Source organism: Falco naumanni, chromosome 2 (assembly GCF_017639655.2).
Source record: "Falco naumanni isolate bFalNau1 chromosome 2, bFalNau1.pat, whole genome shotgun sequence".
Taxonomy (NCBI): domain Eukaryota; kingdom Metazoa; phylum Chordata; class Aves; order Falconiformes; family Falconidae; genus Falco; species Falco naumanni.
In genome coordinates, this window is record NC_054055.1 from 9,873,187 (window position 1) to 9,898,388 (window position 25,202).

At 43.2% G+C, this 25,202-nt stretch overlaps 1 protein-coding gene and 1 long non-coding RNA gene across 2 annotated transcripts in view; both read left to right on the forward strand.

The window, feature by feature from the left end:
- Window positions 1–172: 172 nt before the first annotated feature.
- On the forward strand, window positions 173–4,349 carry LOC121084064. The gene is made up of 2 exons (XR_005826566.1): window positions 173–254; window positions 373–4,349. It is a non-coding gene; the product is annotated as an uncharacterized LOC121084064 (long non-coding RNA).
- Window positions 4,350–6,567: 2,218 nt separating this feature from the next.
- The window catches only part of TMEM135 (transmembrane protein 135), a 187,920-nt gene continuing 169,285 nt past the window's right edge, over window positions 6,568–25,202 (forward strand). The window contains exons 1-2 of the mRNA XM_040583550.1: window positions 6,568–6,823; window positions 21,310–21,437. Of these exons, the coding sequence (XP_040439484.1) occupies window positions 6,683–6,823; window positions 21,310–21,437 (269 nt within the window). The 5' untranslated portion in view covers window positions 6,568–6,682. The remainder of the gene's footprint in view (window positions 6,824–21,309; window positions 21,438–25,202) is intronic.

Genomic DNA, 25,202 nt, shown 5'->3' on the forward strand with positions numbered 1-25,202 from the left:
AGTGTGGGGAAACAAACAGAAATATCCCATTCTTCACTATTGTTTATTATATTTATGCCGCTTGGGAGTTTTAACAATACCACATATATAAAACATTTGTTCTTGCTTTCTGTGCTATTCAGAGTTTTCTCAAGCTTCTTTTTTTTTTTTTTTTTTTTTTCTTTTTTGCTAGGGACACTGCAATGTTGTTACGCCTTAGTGACTTTCTCAACCGATGTAGCAGAAAAGAAACAGCCCCTAGGAGTGAGCCAGAGGTACTGAAAAGGAGGTTTTGTTCTCTGAATGCTTCTGTGTTTAAAAATGGTTCTTTTGAGAGTTTTAACTAGCTCGCTTCAACTTCTTCCCTTGATTCTTTTCCACGTGCATTCAAAGCTCCATCCAGCAGAGAGAAACCAAAAGCAGTCTGCTCCGTTACTGTCTGTATCTTCGCAGTCCCGTCAAGTCCACCACTGATTTTGATACTGCCTTCATCTTTGACAGGTGGTCCAAACGTGGATGCCTAAAGCTACATCTGCCTGCCTAAACCCAGCATTTCAAAAGCTAAGGAATCATGGGTGCCTTGTTTCTTTCATTTGCAATTTGAAGCACTTTCAAGACACCTTGCAGCTGAAAATAAAGGCAAAGGGAGCAACTTGCCTCAAAGAGCATCCTCCAAGCCATTCACCTTCCTCACAGCTTTGGCTATCCATAGCCCTGCTGAGGACAATGTAGTTTATCAATGCAGCACTGCAGGATAACCTCAAACCACTGCCAGCCTGCTTGAAAAAACCTGCAAAACGCAGCGATCCAGCAGCTGCTACTTAGCCTGCTGAATTCTACTGCTGCGACATCCAAGTGCTGGCAGCAGGAGTGATCAGCATCCTGAGGCTATTTCAGCATGAGCATTTGAAAACTAAGTCGCTGAAATTTACTGTTCATTATTCCTCTGGAAAAATTCAGGCTGACATTGAAAGCCTTTTCAAAAGTCCTGAGGTCCTAGAAACTACCGTTACTTCTCAAAGTAGCTGCTGAGTGCTTGGTTGTTTTAGAACGACTGCATTTCGATCTGTGGCCTTAGCAGCCCAACTTGATGGACTGACAGTTTTATTACAGAAACTTTAAGTATGGTAGGAACTTCAAACAGAGAAAAATGGCTCCTTCTAAGTCTTAAGTTCATGAAACTATTCATGACTTCGAAAGAATGTTTGTGTTCGAAGCATAAATAATGTGGTAGTAATGACTTCAAATAACATGGAAATGGGTGAAGAGGAGGGGCAAACAAATTATTTTTATTTGAGGATCTCATCATTCATTCCTGCCTCCTTTTTCTTTCCTATTTTCTGAAAGATTCTTTGCATCGATGTTGAAGAGCAGCCAACCACCGACTGCTGCTCCTGTGGGTAACGGCTGCCTGGTGGCAACCCCACTTACGGCCAGATCCCTCTATCGCATATTCATCTCAGATCTCATTCAAAATGCCCCCAAAAGAGCCAGAGTGTGAATTAGCAAACAGGTGGCATATACAATAGCGGTCCAGAGCTCTACTGCACTTCTTGGACCTCTTGAGGAGTGGAGGCACCTCTAACTGCCGCAGAGCCCAGCCAGCCCCCATCCTTCCCATACCTAGGCATGGGAACCCATGGTGGCCATCACCTCCACGTTTGAAGGCTGCTGCCCTCACCTGGTAGGCAGAAATGAAGGACACGGGAGCTCTGTGGGACAGGTTTTTCCTGACAGCTGCATTTGATATACCTCGAGACAGGAGGATGGCAGAGGAAGGACGCTGTGACTGTAGAGCATGGGCAGACCCACCTTTTGGTAGCGCACAGCTTTTCCACCAGAAAAGATTTTATTCCACCTGGGTGGTGTAAAGGTGGGGCTGTAGCAGCTCCAGTCTAATGAAGGTAGGGAAGTAGCCTTTATTATCTGGGTGAGGGAGTTTTAAGCCCAGGAGTACACTGGGGTCCCCAGATGACGCAAAATGTGATTTTGCATTCTTCCCAGAACTACAGAAAGCGCTTTCCTGGAAAGCAAGAAAGAAGCAGAGAAGCAGCAGGGTCACAGTTACTGTTCTGGCTGCTCTTGTAGTGTCCGCGTGCACTGCCTCTCACTGCTTTTCTAGCAAACCCAGTGGCTTAATTTAGCCTTTAAAGACCAATTCCATCACCTGATTTAGAAAGAAGAAATCACTGTCTCCAGGAACAGCAGCACCATGGGCTAAATACAGCTCAAGTACAATTCTACTGACGCCAGTGGCATGAATATGGCTCAGCATGTCATCTCTTAGCTTGGCCTGCAGAATCAGCGTGGTGACCATTACGAATTTGCTATCTTGATGTAATCCTTGGTACCTCTGTAAGAAAGACTGCAACATCTTTCTCTGGAGAAAAATATACAGATTTGTATAAACTGGAGGATATTATTGTGCGTATTAAAATGTTCGCAGGGTATTATCCCACAGCCCATCCCATATTTATTTTGGAAACAATTACATCTGGAAAATGGGAAAACTTCCAGACAAGTCCTTTACCTTGAAATATCAGCAAACACAAGGGTATTTTGAGATTATTCCCTGCTAAGAAATGGAAAAGTAACATTCATGAATGTAAGCCAGAAGAGAATCCCTCTACAAATAATGCAAAATGGGTTATGTTTCAAAGTGTAAGTAGTTTTGGAGACAAGGGTCAAAAGTAGTTCGTAAAGGGTCCTTCTCTCCTTGGAGGAAAGTCAATGCAGCTCAGTTAATGGTCATTTGTTCCCATTCAATACAGCCATTGCATGCATTAGTGATATACAAGATTATGTACTGTACCTACCATTTGTCCCGGATTTTGAGAAGAAATGGAGATTGGAGCAACATCTCCAAGTTCCTATGCGGTTTACTGAAGGAAGCAGATGTCTGCGTGTACGCATTGCCTCCACTGACCTGAGCAGAAGGATGAATTTAATCCCTAGATTTTTTAGCAGCAGAATATTTTTCAGTCTGGATTTCATAAACTTTATGATGGAGGCATAAGACAATTGCGCAGATGGCAGGAGAACAAACTGAAGGACAAAAACAATGAGAGTGGAAGAATGGAGAAAGAAGGAAATATAAGTGAATGCAAAAAAATCCTTCTGCTGGAATGAGCAGTTCTTATCGGATAGCAGAAGCTACTTCCAGACGTGAAGTTCAGGCACCAAAAACTGCATGAGTAGAAGGGGAAAGCTGGACCACCTGTCCCAAGGGAGAAAACAACTACATGGCAAAAACCAGCACACAAATTGGAAAGCAGCATGAGGGAATGGAAAGGGCAAAGCATGATGTTTCTTCCAAGTTAAAATGTTTCCAGATTGTTCTGATACTTAAAAATGTTTAGAAGGAAGATCTTCCGATCCCAATGCAATTGAAAGGCAAAGCCTCCTGCAATGTGAAGTTGCCCATTTGGCTTTTTTCCTCAGTTTCTTTTTGTCTGCCTGGTTTTGTTCTAATACGTGAAACGCTCTGCCTTGGGTTCTTCCCAGCTAGATCACCTCCTAACACCGATACCTGCCACTGCAAAGGCGAGAGAAAATCTTCATACCTCCCACTACTCTCATGGGCTGAGATGAGATACGTGACCTACTTGCAGATCCTAGATTTAGCAGATGCTGAAGATCTCAGTGGAAAATGTTCTCAGACTGAGGCCCACTAGAACCTGGAAAGGCAGGCACTACTTCATTCAGCAATTGCTACCCAAGCCCTCTGGTTCCCTAATGTAACCAGTTATCATTGGTATAGGTGAACTGCAGGATTGCAGTGCTGTCCATCAGTTCAGGTCCCTTGTAAAGACTCAGTTTGGCCCTGGACTTGTGCTGAAAGCTGCATTTTGTTAACTCCCCTGCAAATGTGTACGTGAGCAACTGGAGCAGAGTCTAAATACAGTGAGACGCTGCCACATTGCTCCCTTCTGTGGCACAAGGCATGGAGGCTGGGATATCGTAGCTGTCTTAGTCTAACGAGGCTCATGTCTATCTGACATTTTCAGTAGCCTAAATTTTTATGCAGACACACTGGTACTGCTACATCCGTAAGGACCACGGAGTAAGCTGAACACTCTCAACTTCCCCACCATTTGTGCTGCTTAGCAATTAGCTCACTCCCTGGCTTTGTTTTTGGGACTACTCTGAGTAACTGCCTCCGAGGCACCTAAATATTGAAAGGCAAGTCCTGAACAGCGTGTGCCACGTTACCTGGCTTTATACCACAGGATTCATCACTGCTGTTTAAGTAATGTTATAGACACAGCCTGCTACTCCTAGTACGCAGCCTTGCTCATGCGGCAAGGAGTGCTCCCAAAACCCCCAGGTACTTACAGGGGCAAAAATAAAGGTCCTCGATGCTCTTTTAATTCATGTGAGTCCATCCTTTTGCAAGATTATTTTGTCCCAGTTCCAATCAAGGGTAAGTTTCTCCCAGGACAGAGTAGCCTGTGCTGACCAGCAATGCCACTTGGGCTGTCAGCAGTATTCCCAGGCTGCTTTACCCGTACTTCTTCCCAGAATACGGTACTGCAACCCCATGGAAAAGGGCCCGGAGCAAGGTCAGGGCTGTGCTGCCTTCTTTATTAGTGCATCATCAGAGTCTTCCTCAGCTGACCCGACAGGAGAGGTGCCAAAGCCTCCAGTTCCGAGCAGGCAGCTATTCAGCCAGATCAGGGCTACAGCACAAATGAGGGAGGGATCCCGTTGGGTCCTTCTTTACCCATTTTCCTTAACTTGAGGAGGGCAGGTCCTCCAAAATTAGGACCGTCTGCAAAACCGTGTATCAGAAGTGAAATTATTAGCTTGTGAAATTATTAGCTTGTGCAATTATTAATCCTGTACATGCTCCCTGCCCACAAATACAAGGCAGCAAGCAAGCCTTAAGCCCAGAGTAGCATCAAAGCCAAAACACGCAAGCGAGAGAGCCAAAATCCGTATCTTAGGCAATAATTGCCTTTTCTACCCACAAGCAGTTCTTTAACAGAGTAATACAAAACCAGCAAGCAAGGCACCGGGTGCAAGCCAAAGTCCAGACAGCGCTGCGGCAGGTTATCCCGTTATGCCGCTTCCCGAGGGGGGTCAGCACACGGCAGCACTGCCCCCCCAGCCAGGCACGCAGCCCCAGCGCCCGGGCTGGATTTAAAAGCTCTCTCCAGTGTCTTCCACCAGCTCTGAAATCCAGACCGTCCTGGACAAGAGTTCTACCTAGCAGAGGGCTGGTCGCTCAAGCACGCTTGACTGAAGGAATATAATTGAACTGTTTGGGCCAAAAAAATTCTCCTCCTGCAGATTTGCCGGGAGCCTGCAAGTAGCGTCTCAGCGGCTTTGCTAAGCGCCCAATTTACCCATCACGGGCTGCTCAATCTGCCACGCAAGCGTGCCCCTCGGGGGACACCCCCCCCCCCCCCCCCCGTAACGCTGTTTGCAAAATTAATGAGGGATTTGCTCTATCTCGTTGGGAGCAGCAGGGACTGGTCTCGGGTCTGATCAGTGAGGGAAACTGCGGGCTCGGCAGCGGGGGAATTTGGAGGCAGGCTGTAAGGGGAAGGAATTTTCTCGCTGTGGATCTGTTCCAAATCCGGGTTTCACTCAGGTTGGCTTGCCGATCCTCCTGTTTGCCTCGGGACGAATGTCCCACCTAGGGCTTGAAGTAACCCCTCCGGACCTGACCGCGCACAGCGAGCCCAGGGCGCCCTGGCTCCGCGGGACCGACGTTTGCAGGCCGGCGAGTTACGAAAGGCCGAAGTAAAATCCCCAAGTCCCGACACGCCCGGCCCGTTCAGTCTCAAAATAATCCCAATTTCAAGCTGGAACCAGATGCCAGTTTGGCATCTGCCCCATAACCGTGTCATTGGTCACTGCCATCAGGGTTCTGTAAACCCCCTCCATATCCCCCCCCCCCCCCCCCCATATCCACTCCCCCTTCCCTCATATCCCACCCCTCTCCTTCTCCCATACGCCCCCCCCCCCCCCCCCCTATCCCACTCCCCTTCTTTCCAAAACAGAATCGGCCTCTTTCAAGCTTTTCCTCTCCCTGGGCCCGCTCTCGCTATCCCCCCCACTCCCGCCCCTTCCTTGGCTACATCGGTCGCTGCGGAGCCCGCCCGCAGCCCGGGACCGGGCCGGGGGTACCCAGGCTTGAGGCGCCGGCCCCCCCCCGCAGCTCCCACCCCGGGGTGACGGAGTGCGCTCCGGGCAGCCTCTCCCTACGTGCGCTACCCGCGGCGCCCCGTCGGGCAGGGGCACCGGAGCACCGGGCAAGGGCACGCCGGGCAGGGGCGCACCGGGCAGGGGCACCGGAGCACCGGGCAGGGGCGCACCAGACAAGCCCCGCGGCGGGAGGAGGGCCGCGGCGGGGGGGTGGGCGGCAGGAGCGCGGCGCTGCCCCGAGCGGCGGGGCGTGGGGACAGGCCAGGCGGACGGGACACGCGGGACGCGAACGGCACCGCGCGCCGCCCCCAGCCCACGTGCGCCACGCGCCCCGCGCGGAGGCTCGCGCCACCCCGCCCCCGGCCGCTCCCCGCCCCCCCGGCGGCCGCGGATTGGCTACGGTCCTCACGCGAGCCGCGAGGAGGGGGGGAGGGGAGGGGGAGCGGATGCCCGCGAGTAACCCCGCCGCCGCCAGCGCCCCGCGCGACCTTTCTCCTGCTTCGGCGGTGACGCGGCGGGCGCGCGCGCCCCCTCCCCGCGCGCGGCAAAGATGGCGGCGCTGAGCAAGTCCATCCCCCACAGCTGCTACGAGATCGGGCACACCTGGCACCCGCGCTGCTCCTGGGCCGTCCTGCACGTCACGCAGGGGGCGCTGGCCGAGTCCCTCCGCATCTACGGCACCCTCTACCTGGTGGGTCCGCGGGGCCGGGGGGCGTGAGGACAGGGGCTGGCCCGCGGGGGCGAGGGCGTGAGGAGCGTGTGGGCAGGGCTGGCCTGGCCTGAGGGAAGGGCACAAGGGGCATCGGGGAAGGGGGAGGCTGGCCTTGTTTTTGAGTGGAAGACCATGAGGGATACCAGGGCGGGGGGGACCTGGGGTGGAAGGGAAGGGTACGAGGGATGGCGGGGAACCAGGCCTGAGGTGAGGGGGAAGGGCATTAGGATGTTTGGGGAGGGCACGTGGGATATCAGAGCCGGGGGAGGGGGAGTGTGGCCTGGAGGCGAGGTGGGGGGTAAGGGTAGAAGGCATATCGAGAGTGGGAGGCTGGTCTGGGTTGAGGGCAGAGGAGGGAGCAGGAGAGATGTGAAGGGGTGGCCTGACCCTGGGGTGAGAGGGGCGGAAGGCAACCAGGATGTTTCGGGGGGAGTCTGGTGCTGGGGAGGAGAGATGGTGGTGTGGGCAGCTTGGCTTGGGGGGTGGAGGGTGTAGAGGTTGTGGTCGGGGAGAACCTGGTGCTTGAGGAGGGAGGCACAGGAGAGGGGGAGCGTGTTCAGGCTGGGCCTGGGAGTGGAGGTGGAGGGCATGGGGGATGGTGGGGTCTGATGGCATAATAAGCTGTGACAGGGATGAAGCTGGTGGGTAGGAGGGCATGGGCACAACCTGAATGTCCTTTTTTTGCCATTTTCCAGTACCTATGATACCTGAATAAAACCACTTGGTGTTTGCCTGGGAGGCTAGCATAGTGTCTTCGCGGTAGCAAGTGTACTGCATGCATGTATTGCTGTTGGAGGCATCCTGGTAATAAGTGCCTTAGGATGAAGGAGATTCCATTGTATAATGAAGCAAGGGGAAAAAAATACATTAAAGCTAAATAAATCTTAAGTATTCAGCAAGTATCCTACAGGTGAGGTATCTTTGCTTGAGTGTACAGTTAGACTTGGTTATATCACCTCAGTTGCAGCTGGCTTGCTTCCAGCAAATTAGGGTGTAGGTAGAGGAGTCAGGATCTGTTTGCATCCATCTGTGTAAACATACCCTGCAAGCTGTTCTAGGCTGGAATCGCTGCAGGTGAGCACTTCCTTCTGCTTCCAGCTCTGTGTTTCTCCTGTAGTGGTGCTTGGAGGATTGAGTGGTGAGCTGGCTACCAAGGTGGCTCCAAACTAAGTCTTAAAGAAAGAAAAACTGTAGTTTTCTTACAGAAAGAAAGGCTGTAGTTTCAGTTTTATACCAGTGCTGGTACAACAAAATTATTGAGCATGTACTGAAGAGAAGGGAAGGAGTGGGACTGCAGCAGTCCCAACACAATTAGTTTAAGCTCCTGTTGAAGTGTGCCTTGAGTGAAAATTGTGACACCATCCAATTACATGATAAAAAAAAAAAGTTAATAACTGGTAGTAGTGTGGACCTGAGGAGTCATCGTGTCTGACAGTGAGCACTTTCACTCTGAACTGACACAAACAGAAGTGGCAGCTGTTCATGTCAGCATACAGTGAGCTTGGGTCAGGAAACCCATACAGAGAAGAACATTCCCCCCAGTCATTATTTTTCTTTGTATTTGCTTTTTGATCCAGTTTGCTCTGTGGGTGCATGAATACTTGTGCCAGCAGAGAATGGGACTCAAATGAGCCGTAAGAGGTGTAGTGGTGATGTGTCAGGTCTGGCTAAAGATAAGGCAGCTTAAACAGCTCTGTAATTAAATCAAAGTTCTCTAGCAGCAGCCTAGCCTGGTAAAGACGTTCCTGCTCATAGCTACATTATGGTTCACTCAGTTCTGCAGTCACAGGATAGGGAGAAAGCAAAAGAGAAAAAACCCTAAAAATCCAATATATTTTCCTGATCTGTTTTACACTGTGGCCCCATAGAAACAAACTTAAAAATCCAAAATGTTTTCCTCATCTTTTTTACACTGTGGCCCCATAAACAGTTATATCTTGTCACAAATCCAAGGTGGGGTGGAAACCTTCTCAACCAGTGTCATGCTGTACCACAAAAAATCTGCATCAGTTTTTACTCAGCTTTCTTTACATTTTTTTTATCTTTCTTAGGTTTTTATTGACAGTGTTTAACCTGACTTACCAGAGTAATCTAAAGCTCAGCTGCTCTAAAATCTTGCTGCTACTTAAAGAAGGCGGTAGCATTTGCCTGACTTGGCTCCCAGGCATATAACTGTACTCCTTTCTTTGTGGGGTCTTGGACCTCATCTCTCCTTGAGCAGGTTTGATTCACCTGTTAACCCAGAAGATGTTACTACCCTGTTTTTAGCTGGGGTAATTTTCAACTACATTAATGAATTTTATTGATTTATTGAGCAGGGTTTGATGAGCACCGGAGCCCACGTAAGGTAAAGAGTGAAAGGGTGCAGTGGGGACTGCAGAGGAGGAAGCAGGAGCCTTGCACATTCAGTAGCTTGGGAGGGAAGGAACACTCCTGAATTAGGAGAGGCATCGCTAAATTCATTCATTGCCAGACTTTAAGCTGTGCTTAAATTTTTAAATGGAATATCACTGTTGGACAGCACAAATGTTCAGTCCTTTTCTGTAGTCTGAGGTTCATGTAAGGGGATGAACTTAAGTTGTTTTATCTTTATAGTTATATCAGTGTATGTGTAGAATGTTCCTGGTACTGCTTAATCCCTGTCCTTTGCAGAGCTCAACGACAAAAAAATTGCACGTCGTTTTTCTATGTCAAGCCTGTAAAATGGCTTCTGCTTGTTTGTTCCTCCTGTTGCCACAAGGTAATAAGGAAGGAAAGTAGATGAAAGAGTTTCTTTTCACAAAAGCTTGTGTGGAAATGAATGAGAATGAGTAGATGTGAATAAATTGCCAGAGGTCATTCTAGGAGAGATCATGGTTAGGGACAGTTTTAATCCAGAGCCCACACTCATTTTAACAGCTACACGCCACATCTCTTAAAGGTTTTGCTGCTCATCAATCAGTTGGAGACTGATGGAGCCAAATTAATTGATGCTAGTATTTGATGAGTGAAATACTGGTTTTCGGTAAATGGCTGTAAAGAGTCTTTGCTTTGAAGTAATGCAGTACTTTTTTTTTTTTTAAATGACTGAGTATTTTTTTTAGTTGGAAACAATGCAATCTTCAGATATCATACTTTCATTGTCTTTATTTTTGCTGTAGGACAAATTGATTGCTTTAGCAAGAGTAGGGTTTATATCTAAGTTGTCTTGCCCCTCCCCATACAAAGTGGCTGACAGGAATGCCTATTTCATAATTAAGATTGCTTGTATTTCACAAACCAAGTGTCCCAATGCGTAAGTCTTCTGAGACCCACTCGTACAAAAAAAAAAAAAAAAAAAAGGTTAAAAATTGCTTAACACCTATACTCCCAAAAGAAACCCCAAACAATCTCCCAAATAAACCTTATAATTATTATGCTTAAAATAAATGCCTGCCTTGATATCGTAAGAAAACTTTACTGAAAAAGGCCTTCATTATTTGTATTTTGTTCTATCTAGAAATTGTTTTTCTTTTTGAGTAGTCAGAGCTAAGGAAAATGTGAAGACATAACCTTGTTTTTCCAAAGTTGAAGAATTCAGTCTTCTTGAGATTCACAGAGGTGGGGAGAAGTTAATGATTTAACAGGGGAATTGTGTAAAGCTGGGGAAAGGGAAATGAGAGGCTAGAATATTGGATTTGAATTGTTTCAGCTTCTGTTTCCTGGGATTTCTGTTGATTTCACATGGGAAATCTGCCATTCATCACTTGCGTTAGAGCAAAGTCCTCTGTTTCCTGAGGGTCTGTAGGTTTTAGGCACTTTTTTGATGATGGTACATCTTGCAGTAGGTGAATATGCTTATTTATTAGTATGAAATCTTTGTGGTATATTAGAGATAATTGGATCTGGTGGTAACATTTCCTGTTAATCTAAATAAGGTAAAAATCATCTGTTTGCTACTTTGCAGTTACGCTAATTTTTCTAACTTTTTGCCTATGGGATGACAAAAGTAATTCGCATCATTCACTTTTTCTTTCTCCTATTCTGATCATCTGTTTTCTTCACTTAATTTAAGCCAGGCTTCCTCTTCCCCTTCTCCAACCTAACTTCTGTCCTGGCCTTCCCCTGTCAAACACAGGCCTTCCCTTCCCCACCAACATCTCTCCTGCCCTTCCTTCCCAGCACTGGCTCCTTCACACTCTACATCTGCTGCCCTTCCTCACCCAGTGTGCCTCTGCTGCTGAACGACACAGCCAGGCAACAGCCTGAGTACTGGCCCCTTCGTAGTTCACACTGTTCGTTTACTCCTGGCTCTGTCGCCACACACCTCTCTTCCAGACAGACCTGCTGGCATAGAGCACCAGGCCTAAAGCAGTGCGGATGCCAGCAGCTCTGTTCCACCTGTCCTCTGGACTGGGCGATGGTTCAGGCAATTATTTAGCAGAACAGGTGTAACTGGAGCCTGCTGTTCCACTACGTTTTTTAATGGTCCTCAGGGCTTGCTGTATGCTACCGATTTCTTTCACTTAATTTCTTTTCCTACCCTTTTCATACTAATTTCGGTCTCACTTTTGATGCTCTCTTCATACTCATTTCATACTCGTTTTGGTCTCATTTGTAGTATTTTTCATACTTGTGCTATATATATACAACATATATATAACATATATATATATAGAAGCACATGTGTGCTTCTGATAGCCTTCAGGTTCATAGATGCCAATGGCTTCTTTCTCTTTCTGCGTCAAAAGTTTTTTTTTTCCTACTTACGATTCCAGTGCTGTTGCCTTCCTAGTCGCTCTTTGACTGCTGAGTATCTGTATTGTTTCCCTCCCTCGATCTGCATTATTTATTTTGTGAGCTCCTTAGCACAGCATTGCATATGATATTGTTAAAGATGCAAATGCTGTCAGCAATTGCACAAGTACAAGGTGTTCTTTGTTCCTGTGTGAATGTGGGAGGGACAGTGGTACTAGGACAGCATGGGCCAGGCAGTCATGCACATGGCAGCTGGCAGGTCTCTTCACAGATAAACCACCACCTGACTAGAGGTAAAAACAAACCTAATAATTGCACTAATGAATAACTCTGAAAACTGTTTGATGGAAGACAGAATCCCCAAAGATCGAAGTGAGGTAGAACAAAGTGTGCGTGTTGCATCACTTTCTTGGCTCTACGCACATTGCTGTAGGCTAGGGCTGGAGATTAGCCCCAAGGATGGATGGTGCATGCTGGCCATGTTGCTGCTCCTTCAGGCTCATTTCACGTGTGGTTTCTTTTAATGAGAGTGGTTTGTTCCTGAGCAAAGCTAGGGAGCCACCTAACACTAAACCAGATCCTGTCTTATCTACCAGGTAGACATAGTCATTGTGTATCGTCCTTCTGAGGTGTGTGGGAAGGCTGTACTGGCCAGATTGTATTCTAAAATCATCCAGCATTGCTGGGTATATTAAAATATGTTTATTGTTTGCACTGTCAAGCATTGTGTATGTGGAAGTAGGGTGGGGACACTAAGAAGGATGTTAGTGTTACCCTTGAATAAGCTTCTGTATGCCAGCTTGGATCTCGGGTAGCCTGTCAAGAAACTCCCTTCTGACAGGACCCGGGACCTGGAGTTGCTGTGATGGTGGTAGGTGGTTCCTTGTGTTGGGATATCCGATCATTTTAGTACTGTGTAGTGTCCCATATCTCTGTGCTGTGTTATTAATGATGTGTAGGTCAGGTTCTTGCCTTTAGATTCTTCTGGAAGCTGGGTTTAGTATGACTAAAATTAACTTAAATGTTACTTAAGTAAGACCCTGGCTGTGGCATCTCTTCCTTCGAGGCTGTGATCATTCTTCCCTGTTCAGGTGGCTTTTGGGCCAGACCAGTAAAATTATTCTATAATTTGAAAATAAACAAAAATACTCTTTTGCTGAGATACTGAGAATTTTAGAAGAATAGGTTAATGTATTGAGGTGGGTTGAAGAATTTATGCTCAGAGTTGCAAGGAGTAACCTGGAGCCTGTATCACGGTAATTGTGGAAAGCAAGGAAAGCCCCAGCCTTGACTGCCTGAGCAAAGATCTTGTAAAGACACTGCAAGTACTGCCAATTAGCAAAAAGTATTAAAGGGATTGTTTGTCAGGAACATGTAAATCCCTTAAGTTGATACAGATGTATAGCAGAGTGCAAGAATTTCAGGGTAGGAGGAAAATTGTTGAAACTTATACTGAGTTAGACATTTTTGGGGAATGAAAAATAGCCTTCTACTCATTTAAGTGCAAGGGAAACAAGTGGTGGAGATACATCATCATGGCATAAGAGCAATGCCAGGTTTGAAGGTAATTAGATGTCATTCAAAGAGTGCACGAGTACTGTTCGTATCTTTTTTTCAGTTGAGTGGATGATACGGAAAATTTAAAAAAAGCCAAATCAAAACAATCCAACTCCCTGATGGTGGTCCTCGTATAACATCTCACAAGGGATGGACGAAGTCAGAAAGCAGGAGGCACATGCTCTTCCTCAGGGTTTTGCAGGAACTGACTTATGAAATGAAGAAAAATCTGGAAGCCAGGTTTTATAATCCGTGAAATCAGGGAGGGACCAGCTAATTGAGAAACAACAAATCTGACTGTTTAAGAGGAGACATGAGGAACAAACTGCTGATTTGAACAGTGCCTTGTAAAACCCAAGTGTTACCTGAGGACATTTTGAGATAAAGTTACTCCAGAGTACTTAAAAATAGTTTTAATAAAGCATAGAAATACTGTAATGAAATTCATACAAAATGATAAATATAAATAATTATGAAAGAAATCTGACATCCATCTGTAGTCCTGCCTGCTGCTTGAGTAATCTGAGGTATTTTCTTAACTGGTTTAAATATTGAGAATTGCTTTGCTTTTAGCATGCACACTTGCCTTAAGTTCTAAAATTTTCCTTGGCTTTTTAATGACTCCCGGCATATGTATTCTATAAACTATCCACACAGCATTGTTCGTTGTCTCTAAATTTGCATTTTAAAGGTGGCTAAATGTGCCAGATAGTCACTTTTATAAATGTCACTGAACTTTGCCTTCCTGGAGATTTGGCTAGGTGTCAGAGTATTTCTATAGCTTTTTTCTTTTTTTTAAAATAAAAGTTCATTATGATAAGCTTGACTTTAGTTGGTTATTGTGGAGGAATGAGAGAGACATGATAGTGCTTTTTTTCCCCGTTTCCGTCAATCAGTGCTGTATGTGTTGGCTAACATTTGATGGGGGGAGATAGTGTTCTTAAAGACTTAAACTTTTTAGAAACTTCAGAAGTGGTGGTTTGATGGATGTGGGAGAGGAGCAATGATGTACACATGATGGCAGAGTTGATGCAAGGCCTTTGGTTTTTGTAGCCTGCCATGTAGCCTGTTGGACTGTATACACTGGTCAGCAAATTAGCACGTTCATTAGGTCAAACCACTCTTTGTGGGCGATGTCTCCTGTGGGATCGGTAGTTCAGGGACGTAGGTGGAGGCTGAGGATACTGGAGGTGAAGCTTAGGTTACTGCAGTTGGGCGTTGATTACTTGTGGGTGTGACATTGTTAAACTAATCAGGCCTGACCAGTGCCTCTGATCATGGGAAAGCTCGTTGTTGAATCTTTTGTTGTTGTTCCTTTTCTGCTGGAACACTTTGAAAGTCTGGCTCAAGTCTTGCACTACACTATGTAGCTCTGTTTTAAGGATGGTGTTGGAAATGCATATATTTTTTCCATGGTTAAGACAGAATAAATGAATTATGATTTCTTAGTTCTACAGGGCTTAAAATTTGTATATGAAGATAAAATTAAAAAAGAAAGAACTTAAGCAGTGTACTTTCCACAAAACTGGTGGTATGCTGAATCTAGTGGACTGATTTTTTGTAATTACATTTTCATGTTGGAGAGTCAAAATGCGGTTGTGTGAGTTCTGTAGTTAATGCTAGAAAATATTTTTTTTCTGTCTAGTTCTTTATTTTTACCGAGTAGGCTTTTTTTTTTTAATACTTCAGACATAAAATATAGTAGGCCTTAGGGTTCAAATCATGAACAATGCTTATTCTTAGAGTGACTAGGGTACTACTTTAAGAGTGTTTGCATTTGATCTGAGAGGTGAGCTCCTCTGTCCAACTCCTCTCCATGTGGTTATTTAGTTAAAAGTCTAAAACCCATGTTTCCTCCTACCCTCATCTCTGTTCACGTGAAAACAGTCTTAGAGATGTAGTAGCCTGTCTCTCGTATTTAGTGTAGGTGGAAAAACCATTTTAGAGCTTCTTTTTTTTGGAATAAATAAGAGAGAGATATTCATATATATGAACATTTTGTATCTATTTTAAGATGGTAATGACTGAAGTGTTTTAGTGAGAGTTAAATCAGAGTTTGTTTTAAATTGTAAGGGAGATGGGGTGGTTACCATCCGAGAGTAAATCTGTGGTCGGTTTACTTTATGTTGATGAACAGGAGAAGGAGAAATCTTCCAGTCTGGGCTAGGTGCATAAAAGATAATCAGCTGTTTAGGGAATCGTTATGGTGCTTGTGTGTTCAAGATTTTTGGAGGACAAATTTGTAGTTATGTCTTTTGCTGTAGTATGCCATGTATTAGTCTGGCTGTTTGTTCCCTTTGTTTGTAAGTAACGAGGGTGCAGAGTTCTCTTCAAAAGCCTGCTAAAGTTGTCAGGCCTGCATTAAATCATAATTGAGTTTGGGGTTTCAAGTTTTAAACAGTTGTATGCAGAAGTGAGGAAAAAAGTTATTTTTCTTAAAAATTTTAAGTCATAGTCTGTCTGTTTTCGGGTTTTATGTGGATAGTAATGGAACACTAGGCAGTGTTAGATCATTCCTCAGGTGTGGAAAGAAACTCTTTTTTGCCCCCTGCCGTGCTTGACTTACCTTACTTAAAACACTTCACCTGACCACATCTTAGTACCAAACTAAGTTGTATTTGGGACCGGAAATATTTTCTCTGAAAGTCAGGCTGGCAGATGTTTAATCCCCCCACTTCCTTCTGTGCTTGTGTAGGGTACAGATGTCACACAATCAGGGTATATTTCATCAAATCAATTTCTCACTTGGAGGTGCTGTTAAAGAGTAATGTATTTGTCTTTTCTGACTGTAGCATGCAGAAGTTTTGTTGTCTGAGGACTGCAGTGTTTTGTGGTCTGTCTAAATTTCATCCAGATCCACATATGCTTACCCTTATAACATCCAGTGATACACAGACTACGTAGTTTATTTAATAGTCTCTTCTGGGTTTTTGTTGTGAAGTACAACTTATGCGCAGATGAACCAAATACAACAATAAATATAATTTTCTTAAGCTATCTGCACTTGCACTACTAATTTTTAGACTTGTTGCTATGAGATTTTTTAATTTCTTAAAATTTCAGCATACAGTTACAGGAGTGTTACTTGGCTGTCATATAAATAACAGAAGCCTAATCTCGTATGTAGGAGAGGCTTGGAATTTTGTGTTACAGATTTGCATATTACTGGAAAAGTAGCAAAAGGCACTTAAAACATTGAAACATTCTTTAATCCTGTGTTATGTTGTTTGAAGGCTTGAAAATTCTATGCGTACTTTGTTAATATTTTAACATATCGGGTGGTGGTTTTTTTTTTTTTTTAAGAATTAAACCTGTTCTTTCCAGCTTTTTCCCTGAAATGTGGTTTTTTCTAGCTCTGCTGTTTGCTTTTAATGAGATATTTTGGATTCTTTTTGCCTTGTCCTTTTTTCCCCCATCGATCTTTTCCATTCCTCTAACTGTGATTCATTTGTTTCTTCTTCTGCACTATATCTATTTTCTGCAGCCTATGTTGGACTGAAGGGAGATCAAGAGCTAGAACATGAGGATGTAGATAGAAGGAAATTAGAAAGTTCTAAAACCATTATGGAAATGTTAGGGCCATCTGCCCTATGGCAGTGCATGATTTGCTATAAATTCGCTTTTGCTCTTAGTTGTTGAGTGTTTGGGCATCTAGAAGAATACTTCTTATGGGAGATTGAGAAAGACAGGATTTACTGGTTGACTGTATCAGAAGAATAGAATGTAAGAAATGTTAGCAAAGCTGGACTCCGTCCTATTTCTAGGGCTCTGGTGGCTTAAGCTCTGCTGGTTTTGAGAGAGGAGAAAGTGGGGTTATGTTGCAGGAAGGGCTGCAAGGGCTGTTAGAGGCAAACAGCTCAGCTGTTGGTATGGACTGTGAATAATGAGTACTGACGTCTGTTTAATGCTTATATAGGCCAAATAAAGACTGTATCTGTGGACTGTACTACTGCTTAAACCTTCTTTTTTGTGCATAAAATGTCACAGTGTAAGAAAACTCAAGTTGTGGTGAGAGGAAAATGTCAATGTTAGTTTTTGAAATGTAGGTTTTCTTTATTACTTTCTAGGTATCTTGGAATTCTTGTGAATTAACTTACAAGGAGTGCTCATACTGTATCCTGACTCAAATGCTTAATTCTGGATAGGGTTGGAATTTTTCTTGATGAATAAATAAATCTTTTAACGTTACCAAAGTATTTCAAACCTGGATATTCCTTATCTGCGGAAAGAAAATCTGCTTGAGAAAGTGCCAGTATCTAATTGTTACTTTAAATGTCAGTCACGAGCATATGGGCTTGCGTGATAGAGTTTTTATGGTATATTGGAGTTATGATGGTTATCAGTTAACATTAAGTCTTCTATTTCCTAGAGAGACGTGATTACAAGTTGATGTTTTGATTTTATAGTTTTTGTCATTTTTTAACGTGGATGACATACAATATATATGTAAATGAGAAGTGAAAGCCATGTGCCTTCTATCTGGAATGGAAGGTGGTGCAGTCAGCAATTGCTCTTAGTATCTGGGGAGCTATTCCACAATCTTACTGATATTTTTTTTTTTTTAAAGGAAAGGTGGTGCTGTACCAGGGAAGGGTTGTCTTAGTTAAATATAAGTTCTCTAGAAGGGTGGAGTTCTTAATGACAGTCTTTTTCCCAGAGGGTTGTGTAGTCTTTTTAAATATCCAAAGGCCAGGTTGTTGAGTGCCTTGAAAAAGAGATTTTAAGAGTGACTCAGTGTTCTATGGAAGTCCAGGAAGTTGCAGCACGTCTGGTGTATTGCTAAGCTGCTGTTCGTCAGAGGAGATGCTGGAGCATTCTTCATCCTGAGATAGGTAAGGCAGCATTGCTGTGGTTTGCCAGGAGAAGTCATGAGTAAGTGAAAGCTGTGTCTTAATCCACTGACATTTGGTGGAATCTCCTCTCCCTGGTTCCAGACATTTTTTGGACAGTTGTCTGCTTCTCATAAAGGGTAATAAGCAGGAGAAGCATCATGGCTTCAGAAATGAAGTAGAGGGAGAGGCAGCGCTGGAAGCGGATTATGCTTTTCTCTCCTGTGAAATCATGGCCTTAGAGTGGGTGTGAAGAGCGTGTTGCTTCTGTTCCCTGGATTATGGCTAAACCACTGGGTTAGGGGGTGAGATGAGGGAGCAGGCGCAGCCTGAGGTTGAGGTGAGGCAGCCTTGTGTCTGGGTTTCATACAGCAGCAAACACTTGTGGCAATACTTCACACAGCAGTGTTTCACTTGTGTTGCAGATGTGCCTTACTATCTTACTAAAGCTGAAAATTGACAATAATCTGTTAGCACCGAAGAATTTTGTTTTGTAAAATTCTAGTCACTCAATCTCAAAAAGAGAAGAGTGAAACTAAGAAACCATGGAGAAGGATGGTAAAAGTAATGGGAGGTGTGGAGCTGTTTTTGGCCATTCCTGGATATGTGGTAGTCAACTGATCATTGAGCTGCATTAGAATTGCAGTCCTTCATTCTTGTAGCGGATAACACCTCAAACTAACTTTTACAGCTATCAACACTAAGGTCCTGATACAGACCACCCTGAGGTGCCTAAATACCATGCCTAGGATTCATATACTCCTTTTGTAGCTGGAGAGCTGAGACCATAATGTCAATGAAATGTTCGTTTCTGTCTGTCAGACTCTACAGGGAGTCTCAGGTACTTACAGACCTTCTGCTACATCTGTTGGTATCTTCATGGAGGTTCACAGTTGCCAAGGAAGTATTTACCGGGTGTCCTGATGCCTTCTCTTTCCATGCTGCTATCTGTTACCGATGTCTACTGGTAATCCTTGAGCAAGTGCATTTACTGTAAGAATTTGGCCTTCATCACAGTGTCCTCTCAGCTCACCTGAGTGAATTGTATCCCAGCAGGAACCATGAACTGCTGGCAGATAGCATAATCTTTCTGTCTTGCCAGCCTCAGCTTTAATGGTACTTTTCTGAAGTGTGTGAAACTGAAAGGGAGAGCAAGGTGGTGTCCAGAAGCATCTCTGGTATTTTTTCCATGTAATCACACCATTGGTGGCAGAGGAGAGGAGTAGAGCCTCCTCCAGAGTCTGCTCTTGACAGTTTTCAGCTGCACGCAATATTTAGCTTAGTTGACGTCTATAAAGCGCTTTGAAAATAGTAAGCATTATTTGATTTTGGTTGGGTTTTTTTTTTGGTGGGCATGCATCAAGCTCCATTGCCCTTACACATATAGCTTTTTCAGTTACCATGTGCAGGGCTTCTTTGGACTGGTTTGTGTGTCATTATTCCTGGTTCCTTTCTGTTTTTTTACTTGAGGGTAGAATAGTAAAGAGAAGGGAAAGCAGAAATTTATATTGGCCTGAAACTTGTTGGAGAAGCTATAGAAATAAAATTTTGACTTCAATATGATATTAATTTATTAGATACCAGTCTTCTCCTGTTGCACTTACACTTTGGTCTGAGGAAGTAAAGCTTCACACTTCAGGTATAAGGTCTGTGTTCTTAAAAGGAAAAAATATAATTTTGTTCCAAATTTTCATGGCCTTTGTACAACAGGCTAGAATAGCAAAGGAGGTAGCAACTAGTGATTTGGCATTTAGACTACATTCAGACTTTGCTTCAACAGAAAGATTATCTGAATTGCATTATTGCCTAATCCATTACAGTTTAAGCAGACTTGACACTTGATTAAGTAATGTGTAAGTTTGTTTTCAGAAGTCTGTTCATGCATGTATTTCTCCTTAATCCTTAGTTCAAGCTTCATTTTAAAAAACATATTTTGGCAGAACTTTCATGTGGTTTTAGCAGAGTCCTTGGCCCATCTCTGAATCTAAAACATCTACTTGCTATTCAGTATGAGTGGATGTTGTTTCAGAAGAACAGCTCCCTCTCCCTTGTTTTTAAATTGAGGAACTGAAACCTTGAGACGTGTTGCCAATACTGATTCGACAGGACGTCTTTCGTTGTTCTCATCAGCACCAGCAGTATGAAGCCCGCTCTGTTTGGAACTTAACTAATTCTAAGCATTGACTGAAAATGCCTGCCAGTTTTGAGACTCCCTGAGAGATCAGTGCAGATTTATGCTATTAAAAAAAGAAAAAAACCCACAACACCCCAATAAAATCTGTCTCATGGTGCACCCAAAAGTATAATTTCATGGAGCCATAGGAGCATGCAGACTGGAGGACCTCAGGAGGCTGTGTGGTCCCAGCCTTCTGCTCAAAGCAGGGTCAGTTGGATGAGGTTGCTTTGGGCCTTTTCTAGTTGAGTTTCGAGGATCTCCAGTGATGGGAGAGTCCACAGTCACTTTGGGCAACCTGCTCCAATATTCAGCCATGTTCAAGTGAAAAACTTTCTTCCTTAGGTATAACCAGAGTTTCTCATACTTGAACTTTTCTGTTGCCTCTTGTTGTACCCCTGCACACCTCTGAGAAGAGCCTGGTTCTCTATGCCCTCCCATTAGATAGTTGCAGAATTTCTGTGAACTAAAAGAGAGTCTGAAGACTTCCAGTGCTTGAGTCATTAAGTAACTCTTCTTTATAAAATGTGGGACATACATTAAACTGACCAAAAAACCCATTTGTTTTTTAGATCCAGCCTGTTTTTTACTATAGGCAGTTTTTTAGAGATAACATACCATTTCTTTAACACTTGTCAGGAATGTGGTGTTTTTCCAGCACATGGTGAACATTTTTTGGAGGACTTGCAGTTGGTTAATTGGAGTAGAAGACCTTTAGATATATGTCATCACTTCATAGACACTGTGTAAGGCCTGTGTTTGGATTACTTTAGTGATATTCTGGCCTTAATTATGTGATAGTCCGATTGCCTGGAAGACAAAACTCAGTGTAAATTTATCACGTCTTAGAAGTTCTGATACCTGGCAGACAATGTTTCTGACTATTATGGCCAATGGTAACAAGGTAATAGAATTCCTCTTGTACTTCCCATTTCGGATTGCTTGATGTATTTCCTGGTATAAATATTGCAACAGCTGGAACAAGTTCAAAGGAAATCTTTGTGGTATTGTTCATAAACCCAGCAAATTTAAGAGGCTTTGATTTACTACTTAAATGGGCATGTCTCATTTTCCTTTTTTTTTTTTTTTTTTTACAATATGCAAAAAAAGAGCCTAACTGAATTACTGAATTAAAGTTTGTTCTCCCCTTTTTTTTTTTTTTTTTTTTTTTTTCTTTCCTTCTCCCTCAGATAGCAGCTATTCTCAGGAAACGAAAACTTGACTATTATTTGCACAAACTGCTACCTGAGATCTTGCAATCAACTTCCTTTCTGACAGCAAATGGAACCTTGTATATTGCTTGCTTTTGCATTCTAAGGTTGGTATACTGTGCTAAAAATGAAATGAAACAGGAAAGCTATTTTTATGTAACTTTTCAATTTATATAATAATTTGCCTTTTTTTCTTAATAGGCTTGTTTGTAATGGGTAGGAATAACAAAAGCGACAGCTGTGCCGTCATCTTGATTTCTGGTCTTACCACTTGTATAATGAGTCGATGTATTAATTTTGCTTCCTCTTCTCTGTTTTACTTATTCAAAATATAGTGTTCAAATATGTTCTGGAGGGGAACTGAGAAAACCTAATCTTCCTCTCGTAGAAAGAATTGATATAATGTCACGTTAGTTTCTGCTTTCCTGATGCAGGAGCTGTGGTGATTTTTAATAATCCTAAACTTTATCCAACTGTCCAAGTTTGTGCTTTCCTTATTTGTGGTCATAAATGAAGTAATTCCCAGCACAACTTCTGTGTTTCTGTAAGATACAGTCTTGCTCTGAAAAATGTGTATAAGTGGCATTTCTGTATTTTGATCTGTTTCCAGTGTATATTTCAAGTAATTATCAGGATAGTTAAAAATTAAACTTCCCTGTTTATGAATATCATGTCCTAGGTCTAAATGCATAGACACATAAAGCATACAATAGCTGTGAATTTTTGAAAGTTATCTGTCAGTGCACTCAACAGTCCCTCCAAAATTTAATCAACCCATTACATCCTGCTTCTAGATCTGCTTAGAGGCTTCTGAACTTTGCTTCAGAGCTGAGGGAGGAGGCTAAGAAGAGGAGGATCTGGCTGAGGAGCCATGGAACCCTTTTTAAATAAATCATTTGCAAAGTTCAAAGTGAATCTTCCAGTAATGAGCTCTAAAGAATATTGAGTTTTTCTAGCAATCTGAGTTGTATTAATATTGATTTATCTTTACTACTCTGAGCTATACAGTGGTCTTCCTTATCCTGCCAGGTACTTGCCTGTACATCTGCAGTGCCTTACTTCAGTGCTGTAGTTAGATATTACTCTCTAGATTAAGCTGTTGTGGTTTTAAGTTTTATTGTTTTCAGCTGTTCTGTAACAGAGGTTATTAGCCACCTAGCAGACCTGTGGCTATGTCTGTGCTCATAAATGGAGCAGGTAAGAGATTAGTGTCTTATTCTGAAGCCAGTGGGTATGGCATCACGTTCACCTATGTGGAGCATAGCTGTCTAAACCTGTTTTGACCTCCAAACCAGTGTGGCCAGATGCACACTGGGTAATGGAAATGGTACCTAGCCCTTGCACCCTCCAAGTCCTCCTGAAGCATTGTTTGGGTTGATCCAGACCAAAGCCGTGCCAGGGACGATTCCAACAATTTAACATGACAAGGGATACATGTAAATGCTTACCGTGCTGTTCTTCGAGCTGTGCAGCAGAGTAAGCAACCAACATCCTGGGAGATGTACGTGCTTTTTCTGTTACAAAGAGCTGTCACCTGCAGCTGAATTTCTGCTGGTAGTGTCTCTGCGGACTGCCCACCACCTGCAGTTGCAGAACTTGCAAATAAAAAATGTGAGCCTTTTGGCTAGAGTGCTAATTGGACCTGGTAAACTCAAATCACTACTAGAGGCAAGAGAAGAAAGAGTTTAGGCAGCCTTATGTATTCATTATGCCCTTTGAAGTGTATGTGCGTCCAGCTATAAGGAGCATTCTGCAGCTTTTCTGACTGGAATAAAATTCAGACCCTTAGCAATTGAGTAGGATGTGTAAAAGTTATAAAATGACGTTTCAGAGAACAACAGATAACATTATTATCAGAAAAATCATACTTTTCAAATTTGCTAGTGTCCTTTGAAGGATAAATTTATATCTTGATGATCGGGTTGGCGCAGTATTCATGAATTCCCAAATGACTTTGAAATGATTGCTTGCTGGGGCTCTTTGCAAAGAAAGATCCTCTTTCCTTTAGGAATTAGTAAATGATTAGCAAATAGTTAATATATATGAAACAAAACAAGGGATAAATAATCAGTCTTCATGATAGGAAGAAGTTGCCAGTGTTTTGGATACACCTAAAGAACCTGGATAAGGGATAAAGAGTAGTGTGAGAGATTGATTGAGACTGTTTTGGTTACAGGATTCTGAAACTGCCTGCCATCAATTTTAGAAAGATCTGTTGATTACAGTCACTTAAGAAACTGGATAGAGAAAAGTGCAAAGTAATGCATCAGAAGGAAAAAAAGCAGTCCTATCCTTACATAAGGATGGGCTTTAAACTAGCTGCTTTTAATCAGGAAGGTGTTTGAGAGTCGTCAAGGATAGGTTCTTTGAACAAGTCAGTTCATACTTGAATATGGTCAAGAAGCCAAGTAAGTGTTATTTGGAGAACAAATGTGAACAAGACAGAAAGCCGTATAAATACACAATGTCTTTACAAGTTGAGTACTGTATGCTTTTTTTTTTTTAAGAGCTTCTAGGATTATAATGTTGACAAGTGCTTCACTTGGAATGTACTTAATATCAACATTGTCTTGCAGCTGGAGCTGTATAAGCTTGCTTCTCTCATCTGCTGTTGGGTGGGTGATGGAAGATGGAAATGTGAGACTTCATTTTTTCTTTTTAACCAATTTGTGTGGGTTTTTTATATTTGTTTTTTTTTCCTTTAATGTTTTGTTTGAACTTGTATGATTCCTTGAATGTATTGCTGTGTAATACACTGTATTTGTTTCAGTAGCCCCTGAGAGCAAAAGTAATTACGTATCATTTGCCAGCCCAGAATGCCATTTGGTATTATATGTTTTAATCCATCAAAGAAATACCAATACCTCTATGGTGTTCTGCATAACTGTGGCCTGAGTATTTCTGAACTTGATTTGCAACCATCCAAAGAGATTGTCTGAGACTGTGGAGACCTAGATACTCTAGATCTGATTCTAGATAGTGGTGAGAGATTGGATGTAATAGATTTGTATAACAGGATGCATGCTACAGTTATTGTATCTTTTCAGTTGGAAGGTATATTATAGTGGGAGCAGCAGTGATTCAGAAGCGAAGTTGTCCAGCAAGCCCCATGCAGTTGACTGATTTTACCCTTCTGGAGTTCTAGGCCAAAGCAAAAGATTAAAAGGTCTGTAGCTGGATGTGTTAACTCATATTTACCTGCACAAATCCTGTTTTGAGGTGTCCCTTTCCTTCTTTTGTAGTGCCAAGGAGATGTGTTAGCAGTCATATAAACTGTCCTGGATAAAGCAACCACTTCATCTTTTCATATCTTTACCAAAGTCCCAGCAAATCTTCAGTCGCTGCATACTGAAAATAGGTCTTAGTCGTCTGGTAACAATTAAAACACCTAGATATGAAACGTAATTGTCGGTGAGAAGTCTGGCTTGTGGTAATAGGTCTTTTTGATGCTCTTGTGTTTGTTTCCTTTCAGCTAGGGGAAAATCACCAAAATTGAAACTGCTGCAAATATTTTGAAGGATGTAAAACTCTAGGCAAGAAAGTGCGATTAAAATAAGTTCAGACATTGTTTAATATTCTCACCATTTCATAGGTGGGCGAAATTTCAAAACCCTCTAAATCCCACATCAACAATGATTCAGGCTGTGGATAGATGTTCTCATTCTAGGAGGGATTACCAAGCTAACTTGGCTGACTTCCCCCCCTCCTCCTTTTTGCTTCTTGAAGTGGATTAGGGACTATGTCCAGGCTGCTCTGTTGGCAGGGCAGCGGGCGTGATGATCTCTGTTACGGATGTGTGACAGGCCAGCTGGGGGTTGTAATCTCTTCCACTGGTGAGATGCAGAAGACTGCATCTGTCCGGGCTGCAGACG